This window comes from Thunnus albacares, chromosome 18 (assembly GCF_914725855.1).
Source record: "Thunnus albacares chromosome 18, fThuAlb1.1, whole genome shotgun sequence".
Taxonomy (NCBI): Eukaryota; Metazoa; Chordata; class Actinopteri; order Scombriformes; family Scombridae; genus Thunnus; species Thunnus albacares.
In genome coordinates this window covers 24330424-24354787 of record NC_058123.1, presented here as the reverse complement: position 1 = coordinate 24354787, position 24364 = coordinate 24330424, and the positions used below count along the sequence as shown (strand labels likewise).

The following is a 24364-nucleotide window of genomic DNA, read 5'->3' as shown; positions in this document are numbered from 1 at the left end:
TTTTTTCTACTTTCAGGCCAAGTCAACGTCAACTCATGGCAGATTTCTTTATATGGTCATCTGCTCCATGCACAGTGTGCAAGTTCACTACTCCACTCCGCTAACATTATGGCATTTTTTCATTGTTTTAGGGGTAGTCACGCTGAGCCATGACTCAAGTCGAGCTGGCACGCTGTGAGTGTTTTTCCATTACACAGCAGAGTAAAGTAAAATAAGTAGTGTTGGAAGTGTGCTGGTTCTGGTCGTCTGCAGCTCTTCATCAAACATCATCATCACTGTGGCTATTTCTGCTTGTACTATTCCATCCTGTATTATTTCTAACTGATCCGCTGAACAAAGACTTCCAAATATCTCCAAATCTCATTGTGTCGACCATTTTTAGCACCACTAAAAAGGTTCTACTAATTTGGTGAGGAACATGTTTAATTTCCTGTAAATTCTTCACAATAGAAGTCTCACATTATTTAGTATTTTAAAAGCTCTTAATATGAAGCAGTAAAGCAGGAAATGATGGGTTTGCATCGGCAGTAACTTAACACAGATCTGATATGACTGGCACTCAACAGGCTTCCAGAAAGCTGGCCAATCAGAACAGAGTGGGCTCATCGGGAGGGGGGCCTTCAAGAGAAAGGAGCTAAGACTGCCTGTTAGAGACAGAGGCTGAATTGAGGGGCTGCATAAAGGGCCGGTTTAAGATAAATAAGGAGTTTTTTGAACTGTGAATCATGCAAAGCTACTCTAGTGGAGTCCCAGAATAAAAATATAGAGCTGGAAATGAGCATAATAGGTCTCCTTTAATGATTGCCCTGTTCTATTCAAGTATCTCAATAATGATAGTGATCCAGCAGGCACAATAACAGGACCCTGAAACTGAATCAGCTAAATGGAATTCAGTCTTCATTGATTTTCTTATTTACATATGTGCTTTTCCTCCTGCAAAATGTCAAAATACAGTACCAGTCTTGTTTGGACACACTTTCCCATTCCCTTGAATGAGAAAGTGTGTCCAAACTTTCGACTGGTGCTGTATCTCCTATGAAAAAGATCCACTTGACTATTTGATGTGTCTGTAATTATCCAGCAGAAAAGTATTTGCACAGGTACTGCCTGCCTGCCCAGAGGGAAGAAGTCTGTCACAAGCTGCTGTTGTGTTCTGAACAACAACAACAACAAATAAATAAATAAATTCAAGCTTCTGTATATTGCCTCATCAACAAGTCAGACTTAACACATTTATGAATCTCCTTTTGATCAGTACACATGCCTCGCACACAGTGAGAGACAGAGAATTGAACTGGATCACCTAAAAGAAAACATAAATATTAGTGCAATATTGTTTCAGTATAATGGATAAGATAAATACAACACACACATATTGCTTACATCAAGAGAGAAATCATTTCATCATGTCATTGCCTTACCCGAGTACAGTTGAATGAAATGAGAAGATTTCACTGATTTATCACTGTACTGTAAATAATGACCACATGTAGAATATAATATAATAACATATATAACAATAATAACACCTCTTGATAACATATAATTCACACTCATTGAACCAATCATCACAAAATTAAGAAAATGTCACCACCATTCCCTGATTATACTGATGTGCATTATGATTCATAAAAAACAGAATCAATAGCTGTTTTACAGCCTCTTAACAGTTTGTGTGTATGTTTGAATATATTTACATGTCCGCCTACATGCATAAATAGTCCAGCTGTCAATTGCCTCTTAAAATTAGAATTGACTAAAAACGAGTCACAATTGACTGAATTTTATTGATAAAAAACACACTTTGAAGCAACAACAGACACAAACAGGAAAGATCGCAGATTAAATCAGTGGATTTTGACTTTATAGTCAAGAGAATAAATTATTTCCAACTCGCTCATTTTGATATTCATTTATTTTGACTTGTGACTGAAATTTGAACATTGATCTCCATCCTAACAGCCTTAATCTCTATACTTATGTTCTCTGATTTTCAGGGTGCTCCAGGTCTACCGGGCAGTGATGGGGCCATTGGGAAACCTGGACCCAGGGGAAGTAATGGGCCCCTAGGACCTCAGGGGCCACAGGGGCCAGCAGGAATCCCAGTGAGTGGGTACTTACCATCGACTGCTGTTTTTCCTCATATGTCACTTCTCATAGTCTGGAAAGATGAAAATCCATCTATATTGCTATTTAAATACCAGACACACAAAAACAGAATTACAAGTTATTTAACAGCATGTGTGTTGTATCTCCACAGGGCCTACAGGGTGACGATGGTTTAATAGGATCAACAGGGGAAAAAGGAAACAAGGTAAACTACAGTACAAACAAGTAATATCAGTTATATACAGTAAGTTGCAATAAAATATGAGAGTTTTGTTCATGTAAACTTAATGTATGTTCAATTACTGAACTTTAACTGTAACCTCCAGGGTTTACCTGGCTCACCTGGTGATGCTGGCCCCAATGGACAAGATGGACAACAGGTTGGTTTAGTTGTATAGTGAAGTAAAGAAACCCATTTTTTCATATATCTAAATAATAGTTAACTATTTATAAAATCAAGTTACAAGTGCAGCAGATAAAACACTTCAAATTAAAACCACACAAAACTAGAAGAAAAACAACATACCGACAAACAAGATAATGATCATGTAAAACTAACTAATCTAAAACAAAAAATGTATCTAAATTAAAAATAAATTGTGTTTATAAAGCTGTAATTTAACACCTTACTTCCTTTACACAAGCATCAAACAATACCTTGATCACGCTGCATTTTCAGCCTGAAGTTTGGAGCAATTTGGATCTTACTGTAGGTTGCAACATGATCTGTACATGATTTAAAAGCCTGAGATTTAACAGGAAACTATTTAAAATATAAGAATGCCTTTGTTGTCATTGCACATTTCTAGTACAAACAATCAGGCACTGGACATCACAGAACAAAGAATTCATTATAGATTTCATAAAGCACAGTGCAGACCCCCTCCCACTATTCATTAATGGAGACTGTGTGGAAAGGGTTCACAACTTTAAATTTGTGGGGACCCACATTTCTGACAACCTCTCCTGGTCTGCCAACACCACGGCTGTTGTCAAAAAAGCACAGCAGCATCTGCACTTTTCTGAGAGTGCTCAGGAAGAACAGACTGAATGAAAAGCTGCTGGTGGTCTTTTATCGCTCCTCGATAGAGAGCATTCTGTTTTACTGTATCACAGTGTGGTATGCTGACTGCTCAGCAGTGACAAAAAAGCTCTTCAAAGGGTCATAAATACAGCACAAAAAAATCACTGGCTGCCCTCTTCTCTCCCTGGAGGACATCACGAACACCTACTACCTTTCCAGAGCCACAAACATTGTACAAGACTGTTCATACCCTGGTCACCACCTGTTTGACCCGCAGGCACTACAGGTCATTCAAAACACAGACCACTAGACTCATGAACAGTTTCTTTCCCAAGGCCATCTGCACTCCAAACTCCATCAAAAAAGTAATCAATTCAGTGTGCAATATGGCAACTGTCCTTGTGCTACAACTTAATATTTACTCTTATAAAGTACAATAATATATCATTCTCACGAATTTCACACTGTGCAATAATCACATCTATTTATGTGCAATATTTCATATTACTCCAGTGTGTACTACACATATTTTCATTGATACACTTTACCATTTTACTACGGTGTACTGTGTTTTTAATGCACCAACCAGAAGCAGCACTCCTAATTTCATTGTATCTACAATACAATGACAATAAAGGCTTTCTATTCTATCTCTATTTCTATTCCATTCTATAAAAACAGAAATAATTGATACAAATAGATAAATAAATCAATATAGGCAGACTTTCCTATTTGGAATAATATCTGTCCTAATTGTGGATAAGCTAGGTTTGATATCTCTGCTATATTTTGAGAGAAAACTGTAACTAACAAAAGAAAACAGTAAATGAGATGATGTAACTTTACAAAGGGTCGGTATTTTGGGTTTGATCATCAGAGCAGACTTTTGGATCAGATATCACCAGTTTGTGTCTATATCTAGTCATGTAATATGACCACACAGGACATTTTACTGTCAGTTGATGACTGTTTTGACCTTTCGACTCATCAGGGTATCCCTGGCCAAACAGGCATTGAGGGCCCACCAGGAAGGAAAGGAGACCAGGTCAGTGATTACAGCAGCATTATTCCTGAGTCTTTGCATCACTGTTTGTTCACACAACAAGCGACTTTAAAAAATCACTTAAAGTTTGGTTGGTTGTTTGTTTTGTACATGTGTATGTACACCAGCTGACTGAGGCCAAGGCAACACACAGGCTGTGTTAGAAATTGCATACTAAAATACCGCCTATTACATGCTCATCAGTATGTACTGCACACTGCCTAATAAATGAACAACCAAGTATGCTATTGCCAGCAGACTGCTCACACTGAAGCAGACCCGTTGAAAGAGAAGTACACTCAAGCAAGACAGTAATGTGATGCAGTTATTTGGATAAACTGACTACATATTGGGAATCTAAATGGTTACTTTCTCGCCTGAAAAAATATTAAAACTTAATAAAATGACATATTAACAGCTTTTAGCCTGGCTCAAAATCTCTTGCAGTCTGAAGAGATGCAGTGCATTATGTGCAGTAAGCCCACGCCACGTACTCAGAAATTCTTGCTAATCTAGTATACATCCGGGCATTTCTTGTGTACACAAAATCCACATACTATGCAGTTGGAACGCACTACATACACAATTTGACGTCATACTTAGTATGAATAGTAGATTAGTATGCAATTTCGAACACAGCCACGGTCGATGATTTGATCCGATTTCCTGTCTTCTTCTGCCGATGTGTTTGACAGGGGGACCCTGGGCCTTGTGGGAAACTTGGTCCTCCAGGGCCACAAGGAGAGAGAGGACTTGAGGGCCCAAAAGGCCAACAGGGACCACCTGGACCAGGCGGTAAAGAGGTTGGTACATTCATCTGCTGTTTTTACAAAGATTATCTTCACTTTAAATGATTACAGACCTTCACACACGTGGTAAACTGCTGTCTCATAAATGACAGAGCAGCTCAGGAGTTGATTTTCCAATTCAGTGAAGACATTTAAGTACATCATCACATCAGCATTACCTCCATCCTGTTTACTTTACAGCATCAAACAGACAGTCCGTCCAAAGTGTGTCATGTTATGGTAAACAGATGTGCTTGTTGTGGTGTTTTTCTTTTTTATCATTATTTGTGGAATGAGATTATTGTTGACTAAAATGTCTAAAGCTTTTCCAGGTGTTCCATGAAATAGGTGCAAAAATGTTTTGAAAAGCATGAAACCACCATCACTGCTACATAAACCGTGAAATTAACTTTTTGTGATGATGCCACATGCCAGTGCTTAACTCCCATGAGGGTTTTCAAATGCTGATGATATAGCAACAAGATGAGCAGAGAGCTGGCATGGTTTATCTCAACAATCTCAACAATCCCTTCACAAGGGGTGTCTTCACTAAGTTTTATGAAATATGTCCTGCACAACCTGTAAATTTACCACCTTGAAAGTACCTGAAAGCAAAACACAAAAATCTGCCTTCTTATCATATTTGTATATTCAAATATTTTTATAAAGAATGTGTTGTCAGCAGAATATTTATGGAAGCCAACATGGCGCTTGTAGAGTGTGTAATTGCCTTTTAAATTAGTTTTTAAACTCAAATGTCCAGCTTCTCTGGAAAAACAGAAAAATGTGGTGGTGGTTTGTCCTTCAAGTTGGCTTCAGGAATGAACCTTGGATTTAAAAAAACAAGCAAAAAAAAAAAAAACACCAACAAGAGACAAGATTCAGACACAAATTAGATCGAATGTAGCATAATTGGCCACTTACAAACAATAGATAAGGTGTTTATGCCCTGATAAGCAGTAAAAAAGTTACTGAACTCCAGACTTGTGTTCCCTCCTCTGCAGGGTGATGTTGGGCATCCTGGTGAAGTTGGAGATCCTGGATCCAAAGGGGAGAAGGTAAACTTCGCTACTTTCATTTGTTGAAATCGGTGAATGGATAACGTAATATTCACTCCGTTCCCTTCTCTGATTAGGAGGATGATTGTGTTTGCAGTTTCTGATCAGACTGTGGTTGTTGTTGGCAGGGTGAGGTGGGACCTCTAGGTTTGTCTGGTCGAGAGGGCCCCTGGGGAGCCCTCGGAGAAAATGGAAGTAGGGGCCCAAAGGGGGAGAAGGGCCACATTGGACTAATGGTGAGCACAGTTTTAACTGTCACAACTGTCTGTTGTAATTAAATGGCTGTATTCACATCTAGATGCTTGCTTGAAATATATCCACAAAAGAGACGCAGTAATGAAGAACCTTTTAGTGTATAATAGCCTTAATTGAATGATAACTGTACACATCTAAGAGTTATTTTAGTAATAACTATTTAATATTCCTAAAGTCAAGGGACTTGACATAAGCAATTTTTTATCGATTAAATAGAATAACAAACATCTTCCCTTTTACTCCTTATATGCTTCTTAGGCTGAAAACCCTGGCTACTACACTTCCCATGATGCAGATAAATAGACTGACTAAATAAACAGTTGGTCACACTTATAACCACTTCTTCTGTAGTCCTCTTCAGGATTAGTAAATTGACTTTGATGTGCAAAATACTCAGAGTTCCCTTTTTAATAAATTAAGGAGAAAGGAAGCAAAACCAAATTTAACATAGTGACCAGCTCCAATTAGCAACACAGTCTGGAATTTCAGAAAATTTTCAACATAAATGTAATATAATACTCAGATTGATTGAAGCCAGAAACTGTTCCTGATGTCACGTTGATCCTCTTGAACAGGGTGAACCAGGGCTGATGGGTGAAGTGGGACCTGCAGGTCTGGCAGGGTTAAAGGTGAGTTTGTTACCAGAACGTATTGATGCTGTTGATGACATGCTGCTCAGGGAGGCCTTTAAATTAACCTTTATTGAACAGTTCACCGTTGTGATCAACATTTATCGATCCATCCAATGGGAAAAAAACATGTTTTTTTCCCCTGTTGTCAGTCTCAGAGCATGTCCACATATGTGCAAACTTATGTTAACTTGTTGTTTTTTTGTGGTGTGTTTGTTCCAATTTTAGGGAATGGCAGGTTCTCGGGGACCCACAGGGCTAGATGGACCTCAGGGACAGAAGGTAATATTATTTTCTTTCTGTAACAAGCTGTCCTCACACTCACAATCTTAATCTTGTTAATAACAGCTGTATTAAAATACTACAAAATAGAATAAAACAAGATTTTTGAAAAAGTTTACTTGTCAGTATGGAGTTCATTAGGATCTGAAAACCTGAGACCTGAACAGGTTCAAGTCCATTCAGCAACAAATTCGGATTTTCTCAATAGTCAAGTCTGAAATAAAAGCTGTGGGTGAAGTTTTTCTTGTAAGACAAAGATGCATCAACTGATGATGAACAATGTCGTAGGTCAACTAGGTCTTGTGATGTCACACAGCCCGTTTTAGATTAGAAGGAAGCAACTTTGATTTTACTTTGAGTTTAGTTGAGTTGAGTTAAATGAGAATCATGGGAATCCCAGTGAAAAAACTAAAGAACAACTTTCTCCTCAAGTCCATGAGTGTGGACTCGGCACTTTCATACAGTAAATGCTCCAGGTGGACAAACACTACAACTGCTGATGACAGAGAGTAAGAGGAACTAATCAGCACTGAGTCTCAGTAATTGCCTGGTTGAGAGGACCCCTGCCTCGCCAGGGACTTGCTGTTCTACAACCTCTTTTTTTTCATATACAGCACATCACCTGCAGTGCTCTGCTTGAATCAAATCAGTTAAATTAGAGGAAATCTCAAAGGAAAGACAATAAAAGGTTTTCATCCATCTCTCCAGGGGGAGTCCGGGCCTGTAGGAATTGATGGACCACCCGGGTCGGGAGGCTCTCAGGTAAACCTTTGATTCTATTTAACATTTTGTTCAACACGGTGTACTGTGTATGTGGAAAGTCATCCGTTTTATCTCTATATGTCTTATTCATAGGGAATAACTGGAGCACATGGTGTCAGAGGAGACATGGGGAGGCTGGGCCCACCTGTAAGTGTCCACTAATCCACTAATGTTCACTAATATCAGGAGACTGTTCGCTTTATTTATTTGCGATGCGTATTAAATGCAAATCAGTATTTCTGTTGTACCAAAGTTATCCTCACAGTCTACATTTTTAGCCATGCCAGTGGCATGGCTCTAGGGATGGCAATGTCCGTCATTCCACACTGAAATATCTGGATTGCTAAGAAATGTTGTACAGACATTCATGATCCCCAGAGGATTCATCCTAATGACTTTGATCAAGCCCTGACTTTTCCTCTAGCTGCACCATGAGGTTGACATTTGTGGTTCAGAGTGAAATATCTCGACAACTATCTGATGGATTGCCGTGAAACTTACAAAACATGATTTCAAGGTCCTTAGAGGAAACATTCTGACTTTGACTTCCTGGTTCCTCTAGTGCCACCATGAGGTTGACATTTTAGCTCTTTTTTGAGCCTCCTCTATGTCCTCCATAGGAATATTATCAGTAAACATGTGGTGTTTCTCTCTGCGATGTTCAGGAATGGATTACTAACCATTTCTGATCTGAATGGCAATGATTATTATATCAAGACACATTGACTCATCTCTTGTTCTACTGTTTACTTCTATCATCTGACTGGTACTCATTTTCTCACTGCTCTCAACTTACTTATATTCTTTTATGAGGCTGCCCAAAAAACTGACTAATGTCACTGCCACCCTTCCTCTTGCTCATGTCCACACTCACTGTGAATGAAAGCTGACTATAATAAAACTGCTTAAACTTTAATCAAACAAACACTAAAACTATTTATCATAAGCAAATACAGCTATAAAGTATACTATATGAATATGCAATAAATGAAAGCTACTACTGTCTACATAAATTACACATGCAGCACAACATAAATGAGACACCTTACTCAGACTTCACATGGGCTTTCTGACAAATATAATGTAATAAAGACATTAATGTTAGTTGAATATGCCCATTGTTAGTCGTGGGTGGATGTGGGGCTAATTAACTTTCCAAGTAACTTAGCTCTTATCCCTGCTATCCTGTCTCCTAATAGTGCATTTGTGTTCTGAAATCGAAAGAATTCGGACAATCAAATAAAATGGTGGACAGTAAATAGTTGGAAGGGATTTCAGGCAGAGTTTAGGCTGCACCAGCTACCCATCTTCATTTTCAACAATTGAAGCTCTGAAAAGATCTCCTAATAAAATGAAAAACGCTCTCAAAAAGAAAACAAATGTAACAAAATGTCTAATGGTCCATCTGACATGTTTCTCTTAATATACCAACAAGTGAAGACAATAATCAACCAGATGTTTGTTGCTATACTGACATACTGAATAAACAGTTATTTTCTTGGGACAGATGGCAGAAGTTTGTAGTTGTGCAGTATTTGATGTCTCATGTCTATACACAGATTTTACATAAAACTAAAACAAGTTTAGTTGCAGTAAACCAAGTCACAGCATCTCATCCCAAAGCCTAGTTTTAATTTTTTTAATTTTTTTTTTTACTCTAAATCTAAATTTAAGCTTAGATATAAAACAGACTTAACTTGTCATGGTGACTGTATTGTATTTTTTTCTTTGTGATGCTTGATGGCAGGGTCCAGTAGGACAAGTGGGACCTCAGGGAGACGAGGGAGCTAAAGGGTATCCGGGGCCACAGGGACTAAAAGGAGAGCCAGGACCTCCAGGTCCACCAGGAGAACAGGTTTTGTGGTTTTCACTTTATGGCATTACAAATCCAGTGAATATGACCTCAGTGCATGATTGCATGGTTATGCACCTTCTTAATGGATACATTTAAAGTAAACGTGTATATTGAACAAATATCCATAAATTGTATTAATTACATGTCCAGGGTGAAGATGGTCTGCCTGGAATCCAAGGTCCCCCAGCTCTGCCAGGGTTAGAGGTGAAAACTAAACCACGTTTGAGTAGCATCAACAGTTTGTCTGATGTGAATTAATATTGCTGAAGTTTTTTTCTTTTTTACCTCAACAACTTCTAACCTGCCTTTTTTTCAGGGGCCTCCTGGAGAGATGGGACCCCAGGGCCCCCCAGGTCCCACAGGAGTTCCTGTAAGTGTGTGAATGTGTGCAACACAGAAACACAGCAGATGATGAAATCACATTTCTGCCATTACCAGCTATAATTATTACCAGTTGTTTGAAAGCGTTTAATTATTGAGAAATAAGCAAATTGCTTTGCAGGGAGTCCAAGGAAGACCAGGACCTGAGGGGAAACAGGGCATGAAAGGGGAGAAGGTAATGTCCTCATATTTTAGTCTGATTTGTTGGCTCTATACATCTTAATGTGTAATTTAACATTTTCCCACATACTTACACATTGCATTTTTCCAGAAGCATTCACTGTTGAGCAAAAGTAAATATAATTTTGTCCACTTTGGTGTTTATTATGCTTGTTTTAAAATACCCTATTATTACTTAATTCAATAAATCATTGAAACACGCATACATGGATTGGAAACAGCTTCAAGGAATAGGTTGACATTTTGGGAAATGTGCATATTTGCTTTTTGTTGAGAGTTACATGGGAAGATCAATACTGTTTTCACAGCTGCAGCCAGTAGCCAGCCAGCTTATAGCTTAGAATTAAGACTGCAAACAAGAGGAAACAGCTAGCTGTAGCTTCATATTTATCCTACAGACATTAGAGTGGTACTTCAATAGCCTTCACATCTAACTCTCTGCAAGAAAGTGAATAAGTATATTTCCTAAAATCCTGAACAATCTTTCTAAAGATGAATGAAACGTTGCTCTTGGGACTGTCTGCTTCTCCTACACACATTTGAAAATCAATCGTAGGTGGGGCTGGAGTAGGTGGCTGATGGAAGTAGAATATGAAATGGATGCCTTTCATCAATTTGGGGCGTAAATAGTTTTTGGCCACCAAGGTCACACTACCTCCAAATCTTCAGCATGATCTCATCAAAAGATACAAAATGACTTTTGCAGAATACTTGCATTTCCATACCAGGAGAGGGTAGCTAACTTTTTTTTTTTTTTTTTTTTTTTTTTTTAAGTTTTCTGCATTGCTGACAACATTTATGCTATTGACACCATTTCCATATACAGTGTATTATTATGCAAATAGGCACATACACTGGTTGTTTCATACTGCAGCTGCTAAAAGTTTCCTTTTCCAGTTGGAATCTGTCCAAACAGAAACAAATTTTCTTTTTCACTGATTACTTTGTGTTTCACCTCTACAGGGAGACGATGGAAAGAATGGATCACCAGGAAAGACGGGTCATGTCGGAAGGAGGGTAAAAGCTTCAGTGTTGTTAAAATGTTGCAGGTGAAATGTGGTTCTAAACAATATGAGGATGTAGCAGAAGATCTGCGGTTGTGATGAAGTCCAGAGGGCCACAAGGATCAATATTCAGTCATTATTTCTGTTAGCAATAATAATGCTATTTAAAGTTTTTACAACTTTTTGAAAAAAAGAGTGATTGTTTAGTATTGAAAACATGGATTTTTATAGTGATATTGTAGCGTGAGTATGTGGTGAAAAGGTCTGACAGCCACTCCGTGAAGGGATTTATACATAAAACATTAGGTTGTTTTGTGTGTCTCCTCTTTGCTGTCTGTTGCCTCATTGAAAAACATGGGGAACTTGTTCACAGGGGAAACGGGGGAAGGCTGGAGTCAGAGGGACCAGAGGAGACAGAGGACCAAAGGTGGGATATCTGGAAACAAGGCCTCAGGCTCTGTGTATTTCTGGTTTAATTATGATGCATGAGCCAACAGTAGATTGTGTTTCGTTGTTCAGGGCGAAAAGGGAGACACAGGACTGGCAGGTCTCTCTGGGTGGCCAGGGCTCATTGTAAGTCAATTTATTTGTTCCCTTAACATCCCTTCATCTGTTTTATGTTAAAGCTGAGCATATCAGCACATGCATTTGAACAGTCAGTGATTTGATATCCACCTGATGATTGACTTTTTTTCTCATCAACAAGGGGATCCCTGGCTTACGTGGAGAGCCGGGGGATCATGGTGAAAAGGGGAAAGAGGTAAATAAGAACAGTGTAATGAGTAAAGTGCAGATCTCCGCCAGGTGTGTCTGGGGGCATGTAACTGTCTCAGTTTTCTTTAAGATGCATAGAACAGTGTAATGGTATTGTAACCAAGCATCCTCCTGGGTTCGCCTAACTGTATAAACTTAATAAGGCAACAATAAACGGAACAATAAGTCCAAACTTCTCAATTTAAACATTATTTATTTAGAACATTTTGTTGTAACACACCACACAAAATACCCCCCCCCCCTCCCTCTCCCCTCCCAAACAAAGAGTTGAATCTCAATTGTCCCTCCCAGCTCCCTTACAGTGAATATGGTGGCGAAGCACAAAAATAGGTATTTATTTATGTCATATCGTGCCTAACTTTAGTGGATCATAACACATCAGGTATGAAATTAATCTGCAGATGCTCTGGTTAAAGATGAGACCAGACTTTTCCATGGATGTCAGTTTTTAAGCCACAACAAAGGACTGCAAATGTGGCCTGCAACAGACTTGTTTTTAGCCTAGCCAATTGCCTTTTGCTGCAGTTGATGATCACTTGTGGCCCCAACCGGCCAGTTAAGAGGAGTGAGGAGTCAGCAGTCAATGGCGGTATAAAACGCCTTATAAAAAAGGTTTTTCAACAACTCTGAATCATCGCAACCACAAGAGGTCCTTGAGCATACAGTCATAAATGTACACAAAAAATATTAGGCTGATGGGTCCAGTAGTATTCGAGATTAGCTGTGGACAGATACACACGGACACACATGACCAAACACATGATCTCCCCCGGGCATACGCCTGGTGGAGATAATAAACTTCACACGTTATGCAGTGAAAGTTTTATGTTCAGGGCCAAACTCAGCAGGCTCTGACTGGATTCAGTTTGTTAAAATTTGATTCTAGTGGTTCATTTTAAGTTCAGTTGAGCCAAAAATTTTCCTTTTGTACTACTTCCATTAACATTCCTCTGAAAGTCTCCTTTTAGCTTTAAATATAGATGTGTTGTACCTTTTCTCTCAGGATAACTGGGGCTGTTTGAAAATGAAACATTTAATGTTATCAGTTGCAGTGGATTTTATATATGTAGTATTTAGGTCAATCTAGAAAAATCCAGTTCTAAAATGAATTTATTCGAGTGAAGGTGGAGGCTTGACTGCAGTGTTTGTGTCCTTAGGGTCAGAAAGGAGACATGGGGCTACCTGGACCACCTGGAGGTAATAGCATGAAGGTAGGATCTGTTAATAAAAAGAAATACATAATATGTTTAACAAAGAATAATTTGAGTGATAACTGTGTTTTTGGATATGATAGCAAAGCAGCCAGAAATAACATCTCTACTAATACTTACAGTAAAGAAATATGTAATATTCCTGGAAATATTGTTTATCAATGCATGTATACTGTCTGAAGTTTTAATACATAATAATGATCTAATTCTTAGTTTTTGTGATTAAAGCCTCATTAACTGCCACATATGTGAATAAGTGTGTGTGATATTATCTGTATCTTATACAAACAATAGTAATTTCTATCTCAATCATTAGATCAGCCTTGAAAATACATACACTGAAGAATCAGGATCAGAAAACTTCTAGTCTTCCATCACAAAACAGTGGAAACAAAAAATTAAGAAAAATATGGCTGTACAGGAAATGGCAAAGTGCAAATATATGTATGTATTAGAGCACTAAGTCCTTCACTGCTTGTTAATCATGTAAATGCAAATTGGAATTGATGACTATTTGAATATATTTGACTGTAACTGACTGGGTGTAGAGATCTAAGAGTGATATTCATCAATCATGCAAGTGTTACTTAACTTGCATGACTGATGATGAGTTTTGATTTGTTTTCCACACAGAGAAAGTTGTTCCAGGTCGTGATGTTGAAAGTGAGGAGTGATTTGTAAACAGCTGTTAAATGCTTTCCTAATGTTAAAGTACAGAGAGTCACTGCACTGAGAAATATGCTCTTTCATCACAGGTCATTTTGACTTGTGCAACATCTTGCAAAGCAACTGAAGAGATTTATTGTTATATTAACTAAAGAACGTATCTAATTGTAATTAAATGTTTGGTTATGTTACATATTGCTTGTGAGTGACTTGCTGGAAACATTAAGTCAATCATGTCAATTATGCCTTTTTGTTTGTTTCTTTGTTTTTTCAGGGTATTCGTGGTCCTGCTGGGTTGCCAGGTCCAGTGGGCCTAAAGGGAGAACAGGTACACAAAATTGAGATTGCATTTTTTTCTTGTTAATATCCCCCTTGTGTTTTGAAACTTTAATGTTTACTGCACTGAAATATGTTTTTATCTTTTTTTTCCCCAGGGAAATATTGGCCTGTCAGGGCCGAGGGGTCTACCAGGGATGCCAGGATTGCCTGTAAGTTTTCAGAATATAAAGTGACAAATATGAAATAATACATTTCATCTTTAATTCACTTTGCAAAACACATTTTTACAAACACATGTAGCATATATATAATTGTGTATACAACCAGTATTTTGATTTTCAGTTTGTATTTTCTAAGTTGTTCTTTTTTGTCATCTGTTTGTATTGTCAAAAGACATTTAAAGTATATTTAGCCTATGTATTTTTTTACTTATTCTTTTTTTTCTTGTCTGGATATTCTATATTTTAAATTCAAGCAGTTAATCTATCAGTCAGATACTTATTTCAGATTGTGTCTGAAAAATGGAGACAGTGTATCGTTTTATATAATCCCAGTCATTCCCGCAGACTGTTGTCTGTCAGCCAACTAATCTTTTCTTCAGCTGCCAGTCTGTTGAATCATTCACAGCTCAGCAGCACATAATGATTGTGTTCAGCCCCCTGTGTCTTAGGAAAAAAAGACAAAAAATCCATTGACTTGGGTTATAAAATCTCTGAAGCCATGGCTGATGGGTTCTTAATGCAGTAGATAAAAACACTCAGAAGCTCTTTGTCGATAAATGCACCTCATAGTGGAAAATCATACTAATGCCCTTTTATTCTCCTGTTCTCTCCTCTTTTACAGGGTTTGTTTGGATTAAAGGTATGATATCATCAACTCAAGCACTCTTATCCTGACAGATCAAACTCACTTCAGCTCTTACTCACTGTTATCTGAAACGAATGCCCTGGAGGATTTTTACATTAGGTTGCCCCGCCTGATGTTGACGGCACATATAATCGTAAAGCTGTCACATTTTGGAGATGGTGTTTGAATGTAGTGGGGTTTTGCAGCAGTATTTATTTCCTTATCAATGTATTTTATAGTTTTTGGTGTCGTATCACTGTGCAGAACAGTGCAGAATTGTACTGTATGTTGAGCTCATCATGTTTTCTCCTCTCTGCAGGGTTTGAAAGGCTATCAAGGTTTGCCTGGTGTGCAGGGCAGGAGAGGCCTCCCAGTAAGTTTACAATAGAGGATAAAACAAATTCTGAAATAAAGTTTGATTGGTTAAAATATACCCATTATGTTACTATAAAGCACTTAAGATACATACCATATATCCAAATTTATACAATTATACAAAGATGTCTGCAAGTCTTGCTAATTCAACATGACATTATTCAATTTGAGACAAGGGAAACAGCTTAAGAAATAAACATTTTCAGATCTTATTGCCTGATTGCTCACTCATTCTATTAATCTGCCTTTTCTTTTTCAAGGAGGAATAAAAGTACTAAATGACTTCTCAAAATAAAATAAACATTTTTACTTTATATTTGTAAGTTTATAGTGTGTATTTTTACTCAAGTACTATATACAAGACATTTTTCCAATTTACCTTGTGATGGACAATGTTTTTTAAAATATTAATTTAGTATTGATATTTTTATGATATATTCCCATTTGCTTGTGTAGTCATTTGTGCATCTTCCTTGTGTTTTAGGGTCCACCTGGTGTTCCTGGACCTCCAGGACCGTCACTAAATATGACCTTGATACAACTCAAGGCAAGTCCTCCAATTCTTCATTATCAAATTAAATATTCTATTCAATGATGGATTAAAATTACAGAAGTATTTATCATATCAGAATCTGCAATACTGTATGTCTCCTGTTTCTAAACAGAGAGAAATGAAGAAAAGACATAGTTTAGCATTGTTATATCATACTGAATAATATCAGTAACATGTTGTATTTGTTAGGTTAGCAAATAAAGAGAAATTAGTCACAAATACACTAAACTTATTTTTTTCCTAATAGAACACATCAACTAAAAGCAACTGATTGTGTGTGTGTGTGTTTTTTTTCTCTCTTCTGTCCAGGACCTGATGTATGTGTCCGATAAGCCCAACTATCCTCTGATCCAGACTCTGCTGGATTCTTTGCAGCAGGAGCTTCGGCTGCTGGTGGATCCTCCTGATGGCAGCAAAGAGCATCCTGCCACCACCTGTCTGGAGCTCTGGCTCTGCCACCCCGAATACAGCAGTGGTCAGTGTACTAACAGTAAATCCAAACTGTTTTGAAAATACCTGAGCTAGCTGAAGTTCCTCAATTATATATTATGTAGTGCCTCTTCCTCAATTATAGCTTTATTTTTAAGAAGTTTAAGAATTTTTCAGATTTGTAGAAAATCTCAATCCAAGTCTGTTAAATATTAATATGACAAACTTGAAAGGAAAACTGTTCTATAAATCATGAATATGCACACTGACCACAAACATGTACATAATCAACCTTTTAAGATATACTTCCTGCTTATGTTTTTGTGCCTCAAAATTTTAAAATTTCCTCTCAGCTCACTGTTGATTTTTTTTTTTTTTTTTAAACTCAACACAGTCCAGTTTTAAAAGATCAGAAATGACTTATGAGGCATGTGTTATTGGGCACAGTAACAAATTATTACAAAAACGTATGTACATATATACACATATATATACTAATGTAGGTAGAAAAAGAAAGTAGAAATGAACAAAGTCAGATTTTCTTTGCAGATGATCGCCCTGTTTATATTTTAGATTCCAACCTATTGCTGAATTTTTTTTTTCCTTATCCCTGATCAAACTAAATGTCATAGATACATTGTTACAATTACATAACTTAAACATCTTTTTCTATTTCTAACATACCAGTGATTTACAATCACAGCGAATACAATATTTTGTCTTAAATTTATAAGTTATCTTGTATATGTATTCTCAGTAGAAGACCAAGCTTTACCTCCATCAAAATCTTGTGTGTCTTCAGAATATTGTTATTAATGTAGATGTTATTATAATAACAAGACCTCCTGACGTGCTTTCATTCTTAACAACACCATTACCTGTTTAACATCTCTAGCTTTGAGAATAAGGATCCTCCTGAACGTACATGATGTGTATCGTGCCTCTGTAGGCTCAGAAAACATACATAGTATCCTTATAATTCTGTGCTGCCTCAGGGGTACTGTGGAGGTTTTACTTCCACTTTGCTAATAGCCCTCAAGAGCTGGTGTCAAGTGTCAAACCTATCTGTCAGCAGCAGCCACCAAAACTGGATGGTTTAATTGTCCAGCAGTATCTTCTCTCACATGAACAAACAGCTGAGTTTAGAAATTTTCTTTCTAAAGGTCATGTTTTAAAATTAGATTCTGTATATTCTATCAGGATAGAATTGTAGTTTTTTTGTCTGCTTGTTTGCCATAAAAGGTGTACTTATATAACATAAACACACAAAAACAGGATAACACTCTTACGCCTATCCATATCGAATAGATAATTAATATGTAATGCAGTGTTTCCCCTATAATACTACAGGCCTGGTGGGCCACCAGGTCAACGAGAACCCCTGCCAGGCCAAAAAATATTTTTTTAAATGCCAAAAATAACACCAAATATCCATTCATTTGGAAATCAATAGCATTTGGGACAGCAGACAGCAAAGCCTAACTTTACTTTTAACATTACTTGTCATAAGTAAGTTGTCAATCTGACAGTAAATGTACAGTACAGACTACAGTGTGTCAGTCAGTAAATGCTGCAGCTTGTCAAGACCAAGAAAAGTCATGTCTGTTGTTTCCCCAACAGCTGGAAAAGTGAAGGGGGTTAACCCCGAAGTTAGAAACAATGGGTTAGCCTAACCTGACAACGCTAAACAGAGAAATAGAGAACAGAGAAATGTGTGGCTGCTAATCACCCCCCACCCCCCCACCCCACCCCCAGGCTAAACCACTCAACCTAGGGGAAACACTGTAATGCTTCTGATTCTCATTTTATATCATAAGTGAAAAATACAAATTTTCTGTCCCAGTCAGCACACTCTTCAGTTGCTAGTTAGAGCAGGAATAAATATTCAGAATACTGAGAAAAAAAATGTACACTGCAGTTTTTATCGTCTTTTATATTTCTTTACTGCAGTGCAATATTTTGTAGTGGTTGTGTTTCCAGTACTGTTCATGTCTTCTATCAGTGTGGAGTACAATACTTTTATCTCTGCAGATCTCATTGAGCTCTCACTAACCTTTATTTGCAGGAATGTATTACATTGACCCCAACCAGGGCAGCCCAGCCGACGCTCTGCTGGCTTACTGCAGCTTCTCTTCCACATCAAAACAGACCTGCCTTCATCCTCGTGACTCTCAGGTACAAAGATATCACCAGAGAAAGACTATAGAAAATTGCACTTCTGGATCAATGACATGCCTGCAAACTACAAGTAGCCCTGTTGTACGACCTGAATCTCAATTGTATGTATTGTCAGTCCTCTCACACTTCCTTGATGACTGAGACGTCTGCAGTGATGACTTGAACTTCAGCTTCTGACTCAGTCAGCTTAAAGCTGGAGTGCAGGACTTTTGAAGGGGGAGACCCTTCTGGCAGTGAGAGTAATTACAAAAACACTGTCAATGCATGCTTACATCATAGGCTCCTACTCCGTCGCTACTGTTGTGGCTCTAAAAGGGTGGATAAATTGGTTGAGCATAACACGAAATGACTCGCTTCATTATCAAAATTTGATCCATTCGGTCCAAAAACCTTTGGAAAGTCTAGAAGAGCCGAGAAAACTCTATATAGTGTGAAATACAGGGATTTATCTGGCAGTGATGGGCTTAATTAGCATTGTGTGAACTCGTTTTGGAAGGGCTTGGATGTAACGGACGTTTGCTTATATGTAAAAGTTCCATACTGCAGGTTTAAAGGAAAATTCTAATCTAGTTTGGACACCGTTCCTACAATTTTAGTTATGAAAACATTTGATTCTTTAACTTCAATGCTGAGATCCACTGTATTGCACACACACAAACACACATATGCAGCGAGCTAAACACAAACAGGCTAGGCTTACTGTGTCAGTGGCTTTGCACTAGCAGCAGTCCGGATGGAGGAGCTGCTAACCAGCCTGAGGAAACTGCAACTGTGGGTCCCAAAAGGAAGTAAAACTACAACTGTGGGTCCATGTAATGCTTATCACTTTAATTTTTCATATAAAAAATGAAGTTCAAGCGACCATCTCACCTTCTCACACAGGCGTAACCATAGAAATGTTTATGATGAAGGTAACATCGTTCTCTCCTCCAGCACACCCACAGGCTGGCACTGTGCCACGCGGCTACTATAATACTGTATGCAGATACTATAGTAAAAATCACGGGTGCTGGTGTATAAATGGACCGTCCTTTTATTCCAAAAGTCGTAAAGAAAGCAAGGGAGGTACATTTTATAAAGCCCTGGAGGGCTGGAGTGGATGAACCCAGTTAAAGATAGAGAAAAAGCTCCATAAACACACTTCTAATAAGGATTCAAGACATTAGTTGGTCCTTGAAGATTTTACTGGAAGCAATTGTGAAACTGTGAAAACTGCATTTGATAAAACAAACAAATCCAAGGCTGACAATAACAAAAATCAGAAAAATATTTGATCCCGTAAGTAGGAGTTAGACAAAAGTTAAAAATGAATATGTAGAGTAACAAAAAAGAAGAACTCAAAAAAGTAAGGATTTAGTTACATTGTCCCACATGTCTGGAAGAAACAAGTCTTGCTGGTGAAACAACAGCATTAAGTCACATTAGGAAGTGCAACACAGTATTTAATCTAGTAAGTATACAGTACTTGAGTCCACAGGAGTAAAAGCAAATAGTAAAAAATGTAACATCCACAGTTAGTCCAACATTACATTAGAAGTAACCTAGATTGTTGTATTAACGCAAGCCACACGTTAGCCTGAGACAGCTAGTGTAATGCCTAGCTTGGTTAGCGCTGAACTGTTTGCATGTAACTTCTCAAATTTAACTTCTCAAAATTGGTGTCCTAACATCACCAAGTAAGTGACCTTGTGTAGAGGTTTTTTTGTTTTTGGTCGAAATGTGGCAGTAGAGGTTACGACTAGAAAAAAATTTCAACTGAAACCAAATTCTGATAAAAAACTTTCAGTAGATGATGTAATCATGCAATGCCAGTTCAAAAAGCCTTTTTTAAAATCTTTTTATTAAAATCTTTCTGGTCAAAGTAAATACAACATATCAGGACCTAACAAAAGATCAGCCAAATATCTATAAAAATATCAAAACTGTATTTTTGTATGTTGTTTTAATGCATTTTAAATGCCTTTTTGTATTTATTCCTCCTTTTCTATGTTTAATGTTACACAAAACTGTATCTTCATAACAATTCTTACAATTGAACAGGGACAGTTTTTCATCAAATTAAACTTCATGCAGAAGGAGGGGAGCTGTACATGTAAATGAGGGACCACATTCATCCAAAGGACATATCAGGACACAGACATCATTACTCTCTTCATTACAGCCTTTTTCTATGCTGCAGTCTATAAAAACACAAAACACATATTCACCTCTCGACTCTTCCGCTCTCCTACTAACAATCAGTTCCACATAAAACACTGACTCACTCACCCAGGGAATAATATGAGTTGTCTCAGGTAGCGTGAGGTGGATGCATCTCTCACCAAGGTAGCCAATTTCATTTTGGTTCATGCTTGAGCTGCATGCAAATCCAGAGTTTATCAGCAGCTGTCTGAACATTGTTGACCTTCATGAGTCTCCTATATGAAAGCAGGCCTTGCATACAGATTTGCAAATGTGTGCTTTCTTTTCTCTGCCTGCAGTTGCCGATGAAAGCCTGGATGGAAGACGTTTCTGATGAAGGATCTTTTCAGTGGCTCAGCAAGCTGGAGCAGGGATTTCAGGTGGATGAATCCTTCCGGATGGAACAACTAAAATAAAACATTTACTATTAGGACTGGGTTTTACAAGAAAAGAACTAAGTGTTTTTTGCTGTTCCTGTCCACACTCGAAGGTGGGATGAAAAGCCAGCTGTCACAGAGAGGAGTGAGATGAGACAGAAAAAGTGAAAGACATTGTTGTGTAAAGAATGAAAAGAAAAGTTCAAATCCTGCCAATTTTCTCACTTCCACACACCTGGACAATGGCTCTGCGAAGTGGGGACAAATTTCGGATTGTTGATTGCACAAAGTTACAGTTATTGTTGTACACAGCCCCCCCAAATTCTGACATCAGAAATGTAGGGTAAGCTGTTCGACCATCTGATAAGCACTTCTGATGGAGTTTACTGGCCCCATAATTTGATTACTCGCATTACTCCAGCAGTTTTATGATACCCATGTGCAGTTCAGAGCATTCATTGAAACTGCAATAATTTATGTTTTTGGCCACTATGGCGCAGCACAAACCCAATCCAAAACAACCTGAGAAATACAGATATATACATATTATCAACAATTAAAGTAAATAAGATGAACATGTAAGCTAAGAGTTGCCTATCTAGACATGGAGTTACATTATGGTTCAGTGGGAGTCTTTGTCTTTGACATAAACTCCAATATTCACTGTCTGCTGAGAACAGCTGCCTGCTGCAGCTTGAAAAGGGGTTGATGAGAGCCCTGAGACTCAACCTGCAGTAAACGTAGCCTAAAACCAAAACAATGAGCTAAAAAGGCTAAAAATCTGCATTCAAACCTTTTCACATTACACGTTAAAAATTGGACATACTTGTCACAGTAGAAAATACAAACTTCCTACAATAATTTTTCTAGTTTTGTTTTTCTGTCACACCTTCTGTATCCTACATGGAGACCTGGTTGCTTTGATTATGATTTGATTCATGACAGTTTGTCCATTTTCCATTTCCTTGGTTTTTATTGTTAATATTATTATTGTTGTTCCATAATCACAAACCAGCTGACCATGACAATACATCAAGTTTTTATTCTTGTCTTCAGTTTTACTATGTAGGTGCCAACGTGGTCCAGATGCGTTTTCTGAGGTTGCATAGCAGCACTGCCGTCCAGAAGGTGACCTACTCCTGCCATCCAGGACACAGATTGGGCCAGACAGACAAAGACGTCAAATTCCTCACTGACACAAGGAAGCAAAGTTACCTTGGAGCACTTAAAGACTGTGTGGTATGTAAAATATTTTCTAAGCTTCCGTTTTTAACTTTGCCCTTCAGAGGCTTGAGGAAGTACTGGTCTTTACTGCTGGTGTTGTTTTTTAAAAAATTGTGGAGGGAAAATCTTGGCTGGCCTAGCAGTAGACAGCAACTTTTTACTTTTTTGCAACTTGTTAGTTCTGTTAGTTCTGTATACTTTTAAAGGTATACAGTAGTTGCAACATTACAGCTCACAATGTAGACCTGTGAATTCAAATTAGACATCAGGCCCCTCAGGTTTGCTATTGCTAAACGTTCATAGACGTGTGTGCACTGAAAATATAAAACTATTGCTTAAATGATTAGTGAGAATAATGGATCCATTTGTTAAAGTTTTTTTTAAAAAAGAATCAACAGATAATGGAATCATTAGTTGCATATGCTGAAGTATCACTGTCACATAAAAAGTGATTATGATTCATAGCGATAAAATGTAAAAACATTCTGTTTTCTGTGCGTCAGCCTGAAGAGGAGACGGTTTCTGGACCTCGGGAGTCTGTATTTGAGTTCGAGGACCTCCATCTGCTTCCTCTGAGAGACGTGGCACTAAGGGGAGGTGGAAACTTCACACACCTGTTTGGCTTCACTGTTGGACCTGTTTGTTTCAGCTAGAGCGGGGAGACAGCTGAGCCCTTCCAGAAGACTTGCAGGTCCAGGAAGCAAACCTCTGTTCAAATCATGGACACCAAAGAGGACGACTGGAACCTCTCCTTCAATTTCTGAGGATGTCACTTCCTTTTCCTCTTGTATCCAGGGGTTTGATCTGTCAAGTTTAGTGACTCCGTAATCATGAATTTGAGAGGGCACGTGTGTCCCCAAGCTCACGGAGAAGTAAATTTTGTTTACAGAGACTTTTAACTTGTATTGATTAAATTAAAAATGTATGTTTTTTTATCTTTTATATACAATGTTTTTTTTTTTTAAATCTGTTTGACTTTTGTTATGTATTTTGGGCTCTTGTCACAGCCAGCCCACTGTGTATATACAGTAAAAGTCAGACTTTCCTAACTGACTTCTTAACAATGTGTTCTGCATGGGGGCACAGCTTCTGCCGTCCCATTGGCTGTAAGTAACCAGGCCAGTCACCTCTCTCACTGTAAGCCCACTGTTTTAGTGCTGTAAGTGAACTCATATGTGTCACTTTCACATTTATGTGCTGACCAAGTTTTATTTAAAAGCCCCACATTTATTTAATCCCCAAAACAATAAACGGGGACAGTCATATTATCTTATACATACTCCATACTGTCCGTTATCAATAGCAAGACAAAATCTCATTTTGTTAAAATATAAATCATTGTTTATTGTTTTTACAGTTTCATATAATTGTATGTTTTTTTTTTACATCTCAGGTATGATATTTTGATGATATACACATGGGCACTGAAACTGCTGTTGCCATAGTATGTTGTGCAGTTTTTAGTTTAGCATGAAAACTTAAGAAATGTTAGGATTAAAAATGTTAAAGGACAAGGTTATCTATATCTTAGATTTTTCTTATTGTCAACAAATCCTAAAAACAAACCAAAACCAACAATGAGCTGATCTGACTAACAAGTATTGTCTATGTATCCAAAGCCTGATATATATATAATTCCTTCATTGTTCAAAAACTTTTAAAAACACATCATGAGCCAAACTGTTGCACTGGGTCTCTTCTTTAGAAACACAAGTGTGTATTAATCCACAACTGACAATAGTCCCCAGTTTCACTATTTACTCCTGTTTGAGCTGCTAAAAATTACAATTCCAAGCTGTTCTAGATAATTACTAAACCTTTTTTTTTTTTTTTTTTGGAAAACATATTTGTGAGCTGTTTTTAAAGATTTGCATCTTTAGTAGGAACCAGTGGGCTCGGAGG

General features: G+C 37.8%; 1 protein-coding gene across 2 annotated transcripts in view; it reads left to right on the top strand.

The window, feature by feature from the left end:
- The window catches only part of si:ch211-196i2.1 (collagen alpha-1(I) chain), a 119187-nt gene extending 95316 nt beyond the window's left edge, over positions 1–23871 (top strand). For both annotated transcript variants that reach the window (XM_044334169.1, XM_044334170.1), the window contains exons 39-68: positions 1998–2105; positions 2261–2314; positions 2436–2489; positions 4125–4178; positions 4871–4978; positions 5968–6021; positions 6150–6257; positions 6852–6905; positions 7134–7187; positions 7896–7949; positions 8043–8096; positions 9697–9804; positions 9955–10008; positions 10121–10174; positions 10307–10360; positions 11329–11382; positions 11743–11796; positions 11889–11942; positions 12076–12129; positions 13301–13354; positions 14295–14348; positions 14455–14508; positions 15143–15160; positions 15465–15518; positions 16005–16067; positions 16383–16548; positions 18568–18677; positions 21161–21241; positions 22295–22477; positions 22966–23871. In XM_044334169.1, coding sequence (XP_044190104.1) covers positions 1998–2105; positions 2261–2314; positions 2436–2489; positions 4125–4178; positions 4871–4978; positions 5968–6021; positions 6150–6257; positions 6852–6905; positions 7134–7187; positions 7896–7949; positions 8043–8096; positions 9697–9804; positions 9955–10008; positions 10121–10174; positions 10307–10360; positions 11329–11382; positions 11743–11796; positions 11889–11942; positions 12076–12129; positions 13301–13354; positions 14295–14348; positions 14455–14508; positions 15143–15160; positions 15465–15518; positions 16005–16067; positions 16383–16548; positions 18568–18677; positions 21161–21241; positions 22295–22477; positions 22966–23115 — 2229 coding nt within the window. In that variant the 3' untranslated portion in view covers positions 23116–23871. The remainder of the gene's footprint in view (positions 1–1997; positions 2106–2260; positions 2315–2435; positions 2490–4124; positions 4179–4870; positions 4979–5967; positions 6022–6149; positions 6258–6851; positions 6906–7133; positions 7188–7895; positions 7950–8042; positions 8097–9696; positions 9805–9954; positions 10009–10120; positions 10175–10306; positions 10361–11328; positions 11383–11742; positions 11797–11888; positions 11943–12075; positions 12130–13300; positions 13355–14294; positions 14349–14454; positions 14509–15142; positions 15161–15464; positions 15519–16004; positions 16068–16382; positions 16549–18567; positions 18678–21160; positions 21242–22294; positions 22478–22965) is intronic.
- Positions 23872–24364: the final 493 nt, after the last annotated feature.